Source organism: Cyprinodon tularosa, unplaced genomic scaffold (assembly GCF_016077235.1).
Source record: "Cyprinodon tularosa strain WSP-4 unplaced genomic scaffold, ASM1607723v1 ctg372, whole genome shotgun sequence".
NCBI lineage: Eukaryota > Metazoa > Chordata > Actinopteri > Cyprinodontiformes > Cyprinodontidae > Cyprinodon > Cyprinodon tularosa.
The window spans coordinates 702,353-715,974 of record NW_024039088.1 but is presented as its reverse complement, the minus strand read 5'-3'; the positions used below and the strand labels follow the sequence as shown (position 1 = coordinate 715,974).

Below are 13,622 nucleotides of genomic sequence, written 5' to 3'. Positions count from 1 at the left end.
TATATATATATATGTGTGTGATAGATAGATAGATAGATAGATAGATAGATAGTAATTTTAACTTTCCAAAAACATGGCAGTTTGAAAACAGAAAAAAAAAATGCTTAAAATCAGTGTAAAGTACATGGATTTTTATTCCTTTTCCTTTTTTTATTTTGGTCAGTTTATGTTTGGTCTATAAAATCATTGATACTTTACAATATATTTTTCAAATCAGTTTTTAAAATAAATATAAATTTATTATGAATAAACTATGAACTATGGGAGCCTCTTAATCTCTAATTTGGTGAATCTTATTTTATATAAGGTATGATAGGGGATGTGCCCCTAGTCAAACTTTCACAGGGGAGAAAGGATAGACTGTGTTTCCTCTTTACTCTCCACAGATTACAGGTAAAATTTTCTAATTTCAAAGGTTATAAGGGGAAAGCAATGCCAATTACAATCCTGGCAGGGTATCATCATTCTTCAGGGCTCTTTCATATCAGACTAATCTGACTCCTGTGTATTTGAGAAAAAAAAGAACAATCTAAATCCTGGCTGCTATTGAGCCTCTGCCCTAGTTTTACATCCACTATGAATATTTGATTGCAAAGTGATTTAATATTGATACATTTCTTGTGAAGTTGCCCCCACATCTTGTTATTGCCAGTTTGAATGTTAACAAATCAAAGGCTAAAAGACTATGAACTGTCGTGATTCAACATTATTGTCAAACCACTGAATATTCTCACTTTCCAAAGAGGCATTAGACATATGACTGACTGCATGCTTTAGGTCTTTGCCGATTTAACATTAGGTCATATTGTAGAAGACCTTCAATGTCCAATTAGAATAAGAAATATATAGACAGAGCATGACCCTGGTGTAGCTTTGTTCAGTACATACATAGCATCCAGGCTCCCCAGTGAATGAATAATCACCATCTATAAAATCCTTAAAGGTTTATGAATTTCTGTGAGGCACAGCAGTATTTTATGTCATGATTTACATCCAGAGTTATATTGCTGAAATCCGACTGTAAACAAAGAATTCACATTAACACAAGCGGCTGCAGAAGTTGCTGTGAAGGATATAAAAGTACATTTAAATCAACCTTGGGCTAAAGGGTATTTGCTGAAGCGGGACAGAGAAACCGCTTGGCCCTTCTGTGATTAGCTGATAAATGGAGGCTTCACACATCATATTCCACTGTAAAGCCAAAAATGCTTGTGGCAATACAAATTTAAAATGAGCATGGACATACACTCTTGACTTGTTATGAATATACTATGCATACATCCAAAATTGAAAAAAACATAGAGAGTTCAATGTGTGCCAGTGTTTAAGAAGATTCTGGAGAGTCAGGCATAGCTGTCTAAGTCATTAAGGTGTGACAGGGCCCTTAGGAAGCGCTCTGAAATAACAAACTCCGGAATTAAGGCAAGAGTTAAGCCTAAGATTACTTTCTGAATAAACTATTAGTTTTCCCTCTAGACTCATGAGGAAAAAAACTCCTTGCTGCCTGGCAACTGTCAGTCTAAAATCCTTAAGTATATTTGCAGCCAGCTACACAACCCGCCCATGCTCCATAGACCCCCTAGGATGTTTAGCTTCACAGGAAGTGATGCATTTTGGTCTGTTATCCAATCATGCTTAACTCAATAGACTGAGGCTCAAACCTCAACAGGGATTTCTCATAGAGGCAGTATCTTGCTGCCCAAGAGCAGAGGGGAGAATAAACAGTTGATTAATGTTCAACATACTCATGAAATCAGGCACAGTTTAATTACTACATTTATGAGGTTGAACAATGCATATTTTACCTATGATTTTAGGAAATTTACAGGAGAATATTAGCCTCCAAGTTTATGTGACATTGCCGCTGCTCTGAGGCTTAAAGTCAACATTGCTGCTTATTTTTTTTATGATTCTGTCCATGATAACATGACAGTCTCATATTACTGAACATTTATTGGCTTTACTGTAATATTTATTTTCCTGCTACATTTAAAATTTCCCCCTAAGTTTGAGATTCGATGGAACTGAACTTACTTTAATGTTCAACAAAACAATTTAAGATGATTCAAGATTTGTGCTGCAGCATTTTGGTGGAACTTAATCAGATGATGTGTACAAAGTGGTCATAAAGTGACCGACATGCAGAACAACAATGTTAGAGAAGCCTGTGTTGTTAATGGTCAGTTGGTACTAATTGGCTTAAAATTAAGAAAGATTCTTTATACAAGATGCCAGCTGCCCTGGGCTAATATAGATGCAGGATGAGATTGGCTGATTTACTACTTGTTTTTCTAAGCAATTGAACAGAAGTGTCTAATAAAGTAGTAAAGTAATAAAGTTGGCTGACATCAGAATTCAGCAAGAGGAAATGAATATGGTGATTTTAATGCTTATTTTTCAAATTTGTGCCAACTAGTATAATCAATGAAAAAAAATACCTTAGATAGAGCCAACATTTGTTCAGAAAAAGTTCATCCTTTAATGGTTTGAGCATATACCGTTACAGAAGACAGAAAATGTATTTTTTTCCATATTAAATGTCTAGTAATTTAGATTTTCATATTTCTTGCTTAATTAAACTTAGAGGTCTGGGTAATTTAAAACGCTGTCAGATGTAGTATTGTGCTACGGTAATTATAATCTTAGACAGAAGCATTGCTCTGCACAATACATTTCTCTGTCTTGTGGATCTGACAGTATTGTTCATGTTTTCAAACTGCACTTTAATCCAACTTCTTAATCACAGAAGTTTTAAATGCATAACTTTTTTTAACATCTTTGAATGTATTGATGAATATTCTAAAATTAAGGAATTAAAATAAGGTAATTAATGATTGCATGTAAGATAAATAATATTGAGTGATATACCAATTCTATTATTCACTGGGTCTAAAGCGGAGGTTTGCACAGAAAACGGTCATCCCTTGTGTTTAACAAAAAGAGCATGTAGGTGGGTTTCTCAGCCAATTTTAATATATTTTCATTTCTTTAAATTGCTGTTAGCCTTTTCTAGCTATAATTCATGCTTAACTAAAGAAACTTTCAAAACAGCAGAGGGATAAAAAAAAATCTCAGGACATAATTTACAACCATGCAAAACATATTTAGAATTCAGCAGTATCTACTGCTTTCCCAAAAGCAATGTTCATATTAATCAATGTAGTTCATCTTTTGAAAGGTAATTTAACTATACCTTTCACTTTAGTGTAGTGTTTTCTTTTTCATGGTTTTTGAAAAGTCAAATAAAAAACGAAGCATTCATGTCATGTTTAAACAAGGAAAACTTTCAGGATTCCAAGTCCTTAAAAGTCTGGCAGAGAATGGAACATGATTTAACCAAGTCTGGAAAATAAAAGCTACACTCTGCCCTATGATCACATTTAATTTCTTTTAAAGACTCATCCTCTCTAGCATTAAAAGAGATTTTTCTGTTAACCTTGACCGACATAATTTTGCAAAGCAAAGCAAAGAGGAACCAGCCTGCCTGGATGGGTAAAAATCAACCCAAGTATGGACAAAGGGACACTAAATGTATGTCTTCATTCTTTATTCAACATTCACTTATGTTCCTCAGTTTACTCCACCTACACCATATGGTGTCAAGCTTGTTTATAACCAACCTCCACCTGATGCACAGAAAAGAGGTTAAAACAGTTGATAACTACAAGTTATTGAGTTTTAAGACCTCTGCTCACATAATCTGCAACACACATCTGACATGAAATCAGAAAACCCAACATACCTTCCTCACAGGCTGCTCACCAACCTTAACTGGTAAGTAATAGAGAGAATCTTGTGGTAAAGTTGTAGTGTTTGGTTCTCTGGCTGCAATTAGGATAGCAGGAAAAACCTGAGGCAGGTGATGAGAGCAGCGAGACTACTATTGGATTACAGCTGCCTCCCTCAGACAGATATTTAGATCTCCAACTCCAGAAAAAAGCTGATCTCACTGCAAGAGGCTACACCTTAAACACATTGTTTTCTCTTATCTTCCATCTGAGAAAAGATTCATAGCTTCAAAAATGAAATCCAATAGACTTGAAAATAAGTTTTATCCTCAAGCAGTGCAGTTAATCACATCTAAAACTTGAACATGATTATTTATAACACAGAAATAAATCCACTTTGTTTATCTTTTTTTTCTTTACCCTTCTTGGCTGCTTATCCTTAAGAGTACGTCTTATTCAGTAGAATTTGGTTGCCCTGTTTGTTCCATGGGAACTGCATCAGTGAGAAAACTTCTCAATATCTCCATTGTGTGAGTAAAGTAAGAAGAACGGCTGCAATCTTCAGTATGTCTGAGTAACATATGTTACGCCTTAGGCCCTCTCAAATATTTGGTCCCATTTGGTTCCACCTTAGCCACCCTTCCAGCTTCAGCCATCATACACAGGTTTTCTCATATTTTTTCTGTTCTCATTTGATGAATGCAATCTAATGCACCTTTTTCATGCACAGAAACACATATGGCCAGTTTCGTACACAGTGCATTTTGCCACAGATTTGGTCTGGCCTGGTTGGTATGAGGAACATTTCTTTTGGAGTTCATTTATACAGCAAGTGCTAAGCTGTTGTTTCCTCTGTGAGCAGAGAACCACACAAAAACCAGAGAATCTGTGATAATGCCACCCGAATGGAAGGCTGCAGTTTTTCATTTTTCAATGGTCCAGTGAAAAATTATAAAAACAGGAATTTTTTTAAGTTATCTTATAATCACCTCCATATGCCCCAGACATAATGTGAAAGAAATAGAATTGGGATTTGGATTTTCTGACGATTCTACCATTTGGAAGATAAAAACCTAAGTTTTTAGGAAACCGTGAGGCTTATAATAGTAATTTATATTTAGATGCCCCCCAAAGTAAAACTCATTCATTTTAAAATGAAATATTGGCTTTTCATTCTTTTAGGCCTCTAAAGGGCATTACCTCTTCGTTTAAAACAAGAGTCACTGTTCATAAATGGCAGTGCACATACTTATCCATAAGGTCAGTGAAACCAAAAAACAGGCATAAATTGGAGGCAACCAGACTTTTTCTGAAAATATTTGCCTAGCCAACAGTATTATAAATGTTATTTATATGAACTGATTTAGTTCAGAACCCATAGAAGCACCTCTTATCAGTAATAACATAATCTATGTTCAACCAAAGATAACCATGTCCGTATTTTATAAGCATTTTCTATTTTAACTGACACGTCCACTCTGAGGCAGCATGAAAAAAGAAAAATCCCTTCCCCATACTGGTCAATCAAAGCTTCAGTGTTGTAATTTATGACCAAATAAAGAAAATAAAAAAACTATGCAAATAATTAGGAAAAATACATATATCAAATTTAAAACAAAAATAGAGTAAATAAAAAAGATTAAATTAATCAAACCACTTTTGGCATTTGCAAACTCAGATGAAGAAAAAAGACTTAAGATTGTGAGATTAAAAACAATAGCAGAGCAAGGATTGGCAGTGAAAAGTTAATTTGCAGTCCTATAAATATTTAGATGAATATCTGCATTTGTGGTCACATTCAAGAAAGTTTTCATCTGCTGGAGTCCTTTCAGTTGCAAGCACATGAAAATTACTAACGGCATCATTTCGCAACTTCTAGTGATTTTCAAAAAAGTCAGTAGCTATTTCTTTGTTAATGAGTTAATAAAGAGTTATTCTAATGGATGACCCAGTAAAAATGGGTGAGGTATGATACTTAGCCCATGTGCTAAATAAAACAGATAATACATAATACCTATGAATCAGTTATTGCAACTTAAAGCTACAGTGTGTAATTTTCAGCGACATCTTACGTCCAGACTGCAGACCGCAGCAACATGAACATCTCCCCCCCCACCGCTTCTCCCCCCTTAACAGTACGGCGAGCGTTACGGGACAAAATGTCTTCCACGATGTCCGCATCACCTACCTTCTCAAGTGATGAGGTTTGTTTACATAGATCATTTTACAGATAGTATTTCATTAGTCTGTGTAGAGTAGCTCATCTCTCTCAACTTGCCGTAGTTACTTTTGAGCGTAATGGGCGATCTCGCAATCGCTAGTTTGTTGGCTCTGCGCTGCCGTAGCGCAAAGATGTCTGCCTCCATGGCTGCGAGACCCGCTCCTATGTAATTATAAATAAGGAATTCTAAGGCAACGCAAATATTAAGGTTAAAAGGCTGAGCTCGTAGATGATGATAAATAACATAGTTATGTATAATATATTACATTTCTGACTGTATATCCCTGTAATTATTACACACTGTAGCTTCAAAGGTGTAAATGTGAGCCATCATGGCTGCAAGACCTGCAAATCCCAGGTTTAACATCTCTCTCAGGGCCACTGGGAACACTGTATTGTCAAATGACCGCCGTAAAAATTCTGCCTCCATGTATTGGAATATATAAGAAGACCACTTTGTACCACAAAATTAAGAAGTCATAGAGCTACTTATAAAGAAAAGGCCACACCCCTTTAGATTAAACCCTACTTTAGAGAACTAAAATGTGTATGATCAGCTAAACGCCGTATGTGTTTTGCTATCTCTCATGTTTAAGCGGCGCTGAGACTGCTGTAGGTAACTCTCTTAATAGAATAGAATAGATAGAATAGAATTAAACTTTATTGTAATTCCACTGTCACAAGTACAGAGCAACGAAATGAATTCTCTGCATTTAATCCATCCCCTTGGGGGGCAGTGGGCTGCCATTGTGCAGTGCCGTGCGTACCTCTTAAGGTACATAGGCCAGTTTTTGAGAGGGGGGCGCTAAAGGAAACGCTATAAGTGCTGTAAATTGACTGAAAAATTATTTTAGATATCTAAAATTATGCTAATACATGGGTCAAATAATTTATAAAGGGCTACTTTAATCGTACAAATTACCATTGTACGTTTAAATGTGAATACATGTTCAGATAAAAACACTTAAGATTTCACATCTTATTTTACTTCAACTAAAAAAAACACAAAGATATTTTTATGAAAACACCAATTAATAACATCAACCTTTAAATAAATAATAAAAAAAAACTTCAGTTTAACTGACAGCCTACCTTTGGATGGCTTCTGTATTAATGGATAGCTGTTTCAGAGAGAACATAAATTCCTGCTGACACATTTTAAAATGTATTCAACATTTCTGGTTCTGAGTGCCTGATCTTTTTTTTTGAACAACAGTCTGAAGCCTGCAATTTTGACTGGCATTCTTAAGGATTGAGTGACTGCAGGGAACCTTTTGTAAATGTCATTATGCATGTTTGATTTGCCCCTCTGATAAACCAGTAGTGCATGTTGGTTTATCTGAAATATTCCCATTTTAGCCTTTTAAAATCTAATTGCATTATAAAACCCTATTCATTTGTTGTCACTTTATTAGGCAAGGAAGAGCACTTAAAATTGGAAATTTCACACTCATCTCAAAAAGGTGGTAAACCTCCATATGGATTTATGGTGAACTTTTTTTCTTTCTAGCAAAAGACAACTCAAATGAGTAGGTTTATTCTTCTGAGCCTGTTTGCGTTAAGAACAATAATGTATTGTCATCTTTTAAACTATTGTTGTTCAAAAAGTAATTTTAAAAAAATGCCTACATTTTGAACAGCTTTTAGCAACTTTTTAAATTATATATTTTCACATTATGTGCAGTGCAGAAACAGCATTTATTTGCAATAACAACTCTATTAACACAGAAATATAAATTAGAGCTTTAATGTTCAGTGTGATATCAATTTTGGTGTTCCATACTCATGACAAGAACACAGTGAATCTCCATCACATAAAGGGATTGAAAATACCACATTCTGTAAGTACAAATGTTCATATAAAAACACTGACTATAATGTCATGCTTCACTGTTGAAATTCAGCAACGGCAGACATGTTTATTCTGTAAGATCATATTTCCGTTATCCAACTTCTCTAGATATAAAATCGACAAAAATAATTTAATATATATTGTTCAGAAAGTTTTAAAAACATTTCCAAGTGATCACAACATTAAATAATCATAATAATAAACATTCTTGGTAATTTGCAAGTTAAACACAAATAGCAAAATATGATGATTTTATCATAGACTACATGATTATGAGTTTTCCCAATAATCACCAATATTTCTTTGTAAATAATTCTTTGGGATGGCCAAATATCTCTTGTGTTTAAGAGTTAAAACAACAAACAACTACTAATAAAGGGACATTAAATGTTTTATCAAAGAGCTGAAATTATAGTCAAGCTTAAATCAATGAGATTCTCAATTAGTTTGAGGCACTCGTTGCCTTCATCTGCTGTAGCACTACCAGTAATAAAGGTTTGGTACTAGAAAGCTTTATTGTGTCATTCTGTCATTAAAAAAATACCATATGTGCAACCACCTATCAGTAATTGGAGCTTGTCCAGTAGAGGCACACATTACATGTTGATTTTCTAAACCATATGGGAAATAAAGATAAAGAACAAAAAGGGTCTTTCACTTTGTCATTGCCTGGTCATAGTTTTGTCATGGGTATGTGAAGGTTGTTCCAGGGTCCCATCCACAGTTCTTCATCATCTGATAATGTGTGCTCAGTGTGTGGCTGCTGTGTTTCCCTACTGATCTTGTGGTTGTCAACCGATGTATCTTGCTCCTCGCTGACACACTGCCCACTGTCATTTAGGGCCTTCGCAATACTGCTCCTGGAGCCAAAGGTTTTTAGATTTGTAATGGTTGACTCAGAAGAACCACAAGAGGACAGCGTGTTTAGGTTTACATCCTTGTTAGAGTGTAAACACGAGCCTGTTCCATTGTCCATGTTGTTTTCTGAAACTTCATTGCCAACAGCAGGAGGGGGTTCCTCATGGGTCACCCCTAACCTGTCAAGTTTTTTGAAATGCTTACTCAGTCGGCATGGAGAGCCCATCTTTATGTTATTTAGATGGGCTGGTCTTCTGGTTCGGACAATAGTGCCATTCTGTGCCAGGTAGATATTCCCGTTGATGTTACTGTGACTGTTGGGAAGTCTGTTCTGCTGGCTCTCTGTAGTGCTTTCCTCTCCAGTAGAGCTTGTCTCATTTTCCCTATCAACCACAAGCTTGATCCACTTCTTTCTTCCAGGCTGAGAAAGACAGGATGAGATCAATTTTCTTTATGGACGATATGGCAGATAGTAGTTAAGACAAAACAAAAACAAAGAAAAACACTGCACGTACTTCAAATGTTTATACATTTTTTAACAGCACAGCATTCAAAGGGCAAAAGCTTAGTTCACTTTTTGATGCACTTAATTTTCAGTACGTAAGATGTATTTAAATGTACAAATAAATATGGGGTAGTATGAAATTCTTGTGGTATAACAATGGGCTTACACAGTAATTTAAAATAAACAATTAGACTGCTTTATTTTAGTTGAAAATATTTCTGCTGCGTCCTCGTTTGTTTAGCAAAATGTAATGGATATATTGTCAATACCATTTATTGATTGTTTGATTTAATTTTGATACATGTATACTGTAATGAAGAGGTCTTCACATATACAGAAAACATAAGCTAAGTAAAGAAATCACAGTTTTTCCATAGTGCTTGTTATAGTGCTTAGCTGTTTATAATCAGGAATCTGGTTGAGTACCCAAATTAGGCTTTAAAAACCATTGCCTACCTGTTTAAGACCATGGGAATAAAAAAATCAAACAAAAAGATAATATGTGGTCCAGTGCTAAAACAGTTAATCAGATTAATAGTGATTAATCATTTGTTGAAATATTCTTCATCTATTTCAGTAATCAACTAATCGTTAACTGGAGCGTAAAGACTCTAAACCATGCCTTTAGCTGACAAAGCGACCCAGTCAGAGCAGTAATTATATCAAAATTGTATGCATACAAGTTTTGAATTTAAGATGAAAAAAATACTTTGTCAATATGCTCTATCAAGAACTCCTCAAGTATAAAAGTTTTATTTTCATCTGGTTTAATTTCATAATTAAATCTTCTTTAAGGAACCTTTGGATATCTGATTATTAATTGATTAATCGAAAAAAATAATTAACAGATGATTTGCAAAATAATAGTTAGTTGCAGCACTAATGTGGTGAGATGGTCCCATATTTCATGCAGAAATACATTACTAAACAAAACGTTAGAAAGTGCCTACAGTGCGGCCCCAGAACAAACTCAAATCACACTTAGTTTAGTTGTTTGACACCGGGTAATGTTTTCGCCACAGAATTATAAACAAGATAATTTGCAAGAATTCTGACCAAGAACTGAACAGCAACAAAAAAATAATTTTCAGTTTACAAATCTAGCATGCAGTGGTGAATCAAAAACATATGATACAAACTGGTTAAACAAAGATGTCCTCCTATAATTGGACTTCCTGCCCAAATTCTCACAGAGGCTTTGGTTACATAAAGGAAAACTGTAAAAAAATAAATTAATAACTTGCCAAAATGCAGATTTTTTGATTTTTGTTTTTAAAAACCCAGTTACTTGTATGCTTATGTGGACTAGATACATAAAGAAAAAAAAAATCACACATGGGTCATGCTAATATAATTCTAGAAATGACCTCGAACAGAGAAGATTTTTAGGCATTTTTTTCCTCCCACAGGGTCAATAGTGTCTCAAAAAACATGAACTACAGCTGTTTTGGAAAAAAAACCTAACATTTCGAACCTTAATAATATTTTCATGCTTTGGATCGTCTTAGTTTAATGCAATTAATGTTAATGACCTACAGCTATGAAATAGATAAATGAGAAAAACATCTGCTTTAAAAAACACCCATTTGGCTGTTCTCACAACATATCTATAAAATGTCAAAGTGCATATTAAGATAACATCTGTTAGTTTAGAGTAAGAAAACAGCACTCATTTAGGTAAAATAATTACATTTAGGGAAAAATTTTGTAAAAGAATGTGCCAAATCTCATAGCAGAAAAGCACAATAATGCCATACAAAAAGCCAATACGAACACACACTGAGAACATCAAAGAGAGGAAAAAGTCAAAGCTGTAAAAAGGAGTCAGACTCAGATGATGTGCAGCTTTAAACTAGTTTTCTTCCATCTCAGGGAAAGGGAGAAAAAGCAAGACATTTGAAACACTCTGTAGAGGCAAGCAATATTTTTTCACTCCCATGCAAAGGTAATTGATTTTATTCACTCTTACTTCACAGGGACAATGTATCTTGCTAGAAGGCCGTTGAGCTCCCTTCAGATTCTGAATCACCATCTGATGTTTCTTCTGTGCCTTCTGAACCCTTTGATGTACTGACTGACGCTTTATCAGAGGAGATGGCATCCTCATCCACTTCAGTGATTGGGGACAGTCCCCCATATGTATCTTCAGAGGTACTTCTGATCTCAGAGCTATGGGGCTGACCATGGTAGGAAGCAGAAGATCCTGGATCTTCAGACACTACACTAGACCTTCTGGAAGACGATTCATCGCTAACCTCACTCACAGAGTCTTTGCTCTCGTCAGCAGTCCCAGATTCTTCCTCCTCCTCCTTCTCCTCTTCCTCACTTTCCTCAGTGATTGTGCCCTCTGAACCATGACTCAGGACAGACCGCCTACTTCCACTGGTGGACCTGGAGCCAGCTGAATTACTCCCAAAGGAATGTTGACTGCCAGATGATGATCTCTTACTTAGGTCTAAAGTTGCTTTTTTTTCCTTCCTAGATCCCCAAGATGAAGAACGTTCACTTGCTGACCTTGATCCTGACTCTGTATCGCTAGCTGTCCCTGTCCCTGACTCAGTCTCACTAAGTTCTTTGCTGGACTTCTCTGACGTCTCCCTTGATAAGCTGGTTCTTGGCAATGAGCCTGCACTTGTTCGAGAAGAAGGTGTGCCACTTCTGGCACTACCACTCCTACTACCACTCCCACTACCACTACCACTACCACTCCTACTGCCACTCCTACTGCCACTACCACTCCTGCTGCCACTCTCACTTGCAGTTTCAGTTGCACTTTCACTCCCACTAACAGTGCCAGAAGCACTGCTTCTCCTGCTGGTCTCAGCAGCTGAGGATCTCATAGAACTGTGAGTAGAAGAGGCACTCTCTCTAGTGCTTTCTGATGCCTCATCTTCCTCAGACTCTTCATCAGAGTCTTTCTCTGTAGCTGAATCCCTTTCTGTGCTCATTTCCTTTTCTGTTGCTGTGCCTGTCCCTGATTCTGTTTCCTTACCAGAACTCGACTCTTCATCAGAATCTGACTCTTTCTCAGTTTCTGACTCTTTCCCTGTAGCTGAAGACTTCCCAGACACAGATTCCTTTTCTGACTCTGACTCTCTTTCAGTCTCTGAGTCTTTCTCACTGCCTGACTCCTTCTCTGTTTCCTCTTCAGATTTAGACTTACTTTCCTCATCAGAGTCCCCTGGCTCTTCATCTGGCTCTTCCTCAGAGTCCACAGTACTTTCATTTGTGTCATCTCTGTCTAAATCGACTTTGAGATAATCCCTGTCAACACTGCTCTTTTCAGAGGATTCTTCATCAGAATCCTTCTCCTTACTGCTTCCACTTGCACCTCCTTCTGGTTCACTTTCAGTCACACTAATAGACACTTTAGACTTACTCTCATCCTCACTGGCTGCTTGTGAAGCCTCTTCATCTTTCTCACTGCCTGTGGCTGAGCCATGACTCACACTACTCTGTGACTTCCTTCTGACCTGCAACTTGTTGCCTATGGTAATTCTCTTTAAAACTTTGCTAAGTCGGCTCCGAGCATCCGACTTGCTATCTATTGGGCCAATAACTGCCGGTCTGTCCGTAAGACTTTCCTGGCTGTCAATACGGCGGGCTGACATCAGTTTGGCATAATCCTTGTCCTTCTTTCCAGCGCCAAACATCTTGAGCATCTTGGCCTTCTTCCATGAAGATGGGCCAGAAGTCCCAGCATCAGATGGTTGCTCTCCTCCTTTGCTGGCTGCCAAGAGTTTGCTGAGTTTCATGACAGACTTCAATCTCTTGGCAGCCTTAGAAGGCTCACCTTCCTCTGCTGGCTGAGGTTGAACTATTTCATCCTCTGCCGGCAAGTCCCTAAATGCAACTCTCTTCGGTGGACCTCTACCTCTCATTCCACCCCGGCCTCTGCCTCGGCCCTAAAACAGTCATATTTTATTTAGGAATTTTTCTGATGATATAAGCAGCATATTGGTGTGCCACACATGGTTTATAAATGTAATGATACACTGGAAATTCAGAGAGTATTAGCTGACCTTTTTAGTCCTATCACTATATTTATATGTTTCATACTGAAGGATCTGCAATACCTCTTGGCCATGTGGACTGTAGTAATACCCATCATCCTCCATGATCACCTCACCATATTCATCATACATGGGGGATATCAGCCTCCTCCGACTTCCATACTGAGGAAAGTCATATCTGAGAAAAAGAGACAGAAGTAGAGCGATTTTTGAAATTACTCTTGCCACTATCATGATAAAACAACAGTATTTACTGTATTTCATTTTGAATTTATGGAACAGAACGACACATCACAAAGTTTGTAAAATAGAATTTGATTCAATGAATGATAAATCTGAATCTGGTTACCATGTATATACAGTATTTCAGTAACTTTTCAGACACCTTATTAGATGAGGCCATATAAAATAAATGAGCTGCCAAGGAAATAGAATGATAAGAATG

The 13,622-nt window shown here is 36.6% G+C and overlaps 1 protein-coding gene across 7 annotated transcripts in view; it reads right to left on the bottom strand.

Annotated features, from left to right (window-relative positions):
- Positions 1–7,680: 7,680 nt before the first annotated feature.
- Positions 7,681–13,622, bottom strand: part of LOC119790846 (protocadherin-15-like) — a 308,278-nt gene continuing 302,336 nt past the window's right edge. For 5 of the 7 annotated variants that reach the window (XM_038296569.1, XM_038296568.1, XM_038296570.1 and 2 more), the window contains 3 exons: positions 13,241–13,355; positions 11,134–13,069; positions 8,942–9,080 (listed from right to left, as the gene is read on the bottom strand). In XM_038296569.1, coding sequence (XP_038152497.1) covers positions 11,156–13,069; positions 13,241–13,355 — 2,029 coding nt within the window. In that variant the 3' untranslated portion in view covers positions 8,942–9,080; positions 11,134–11,155. Of the gene's footprint in view, positions 9,081–11,133; positions 13,070–13,240; positions 13,356–13,622 lie in introns of all 7 variants that reach the window. The other 2 variants (XM_038296574.1, XM_038296575.1) reach the window with 1 other exon arrangement.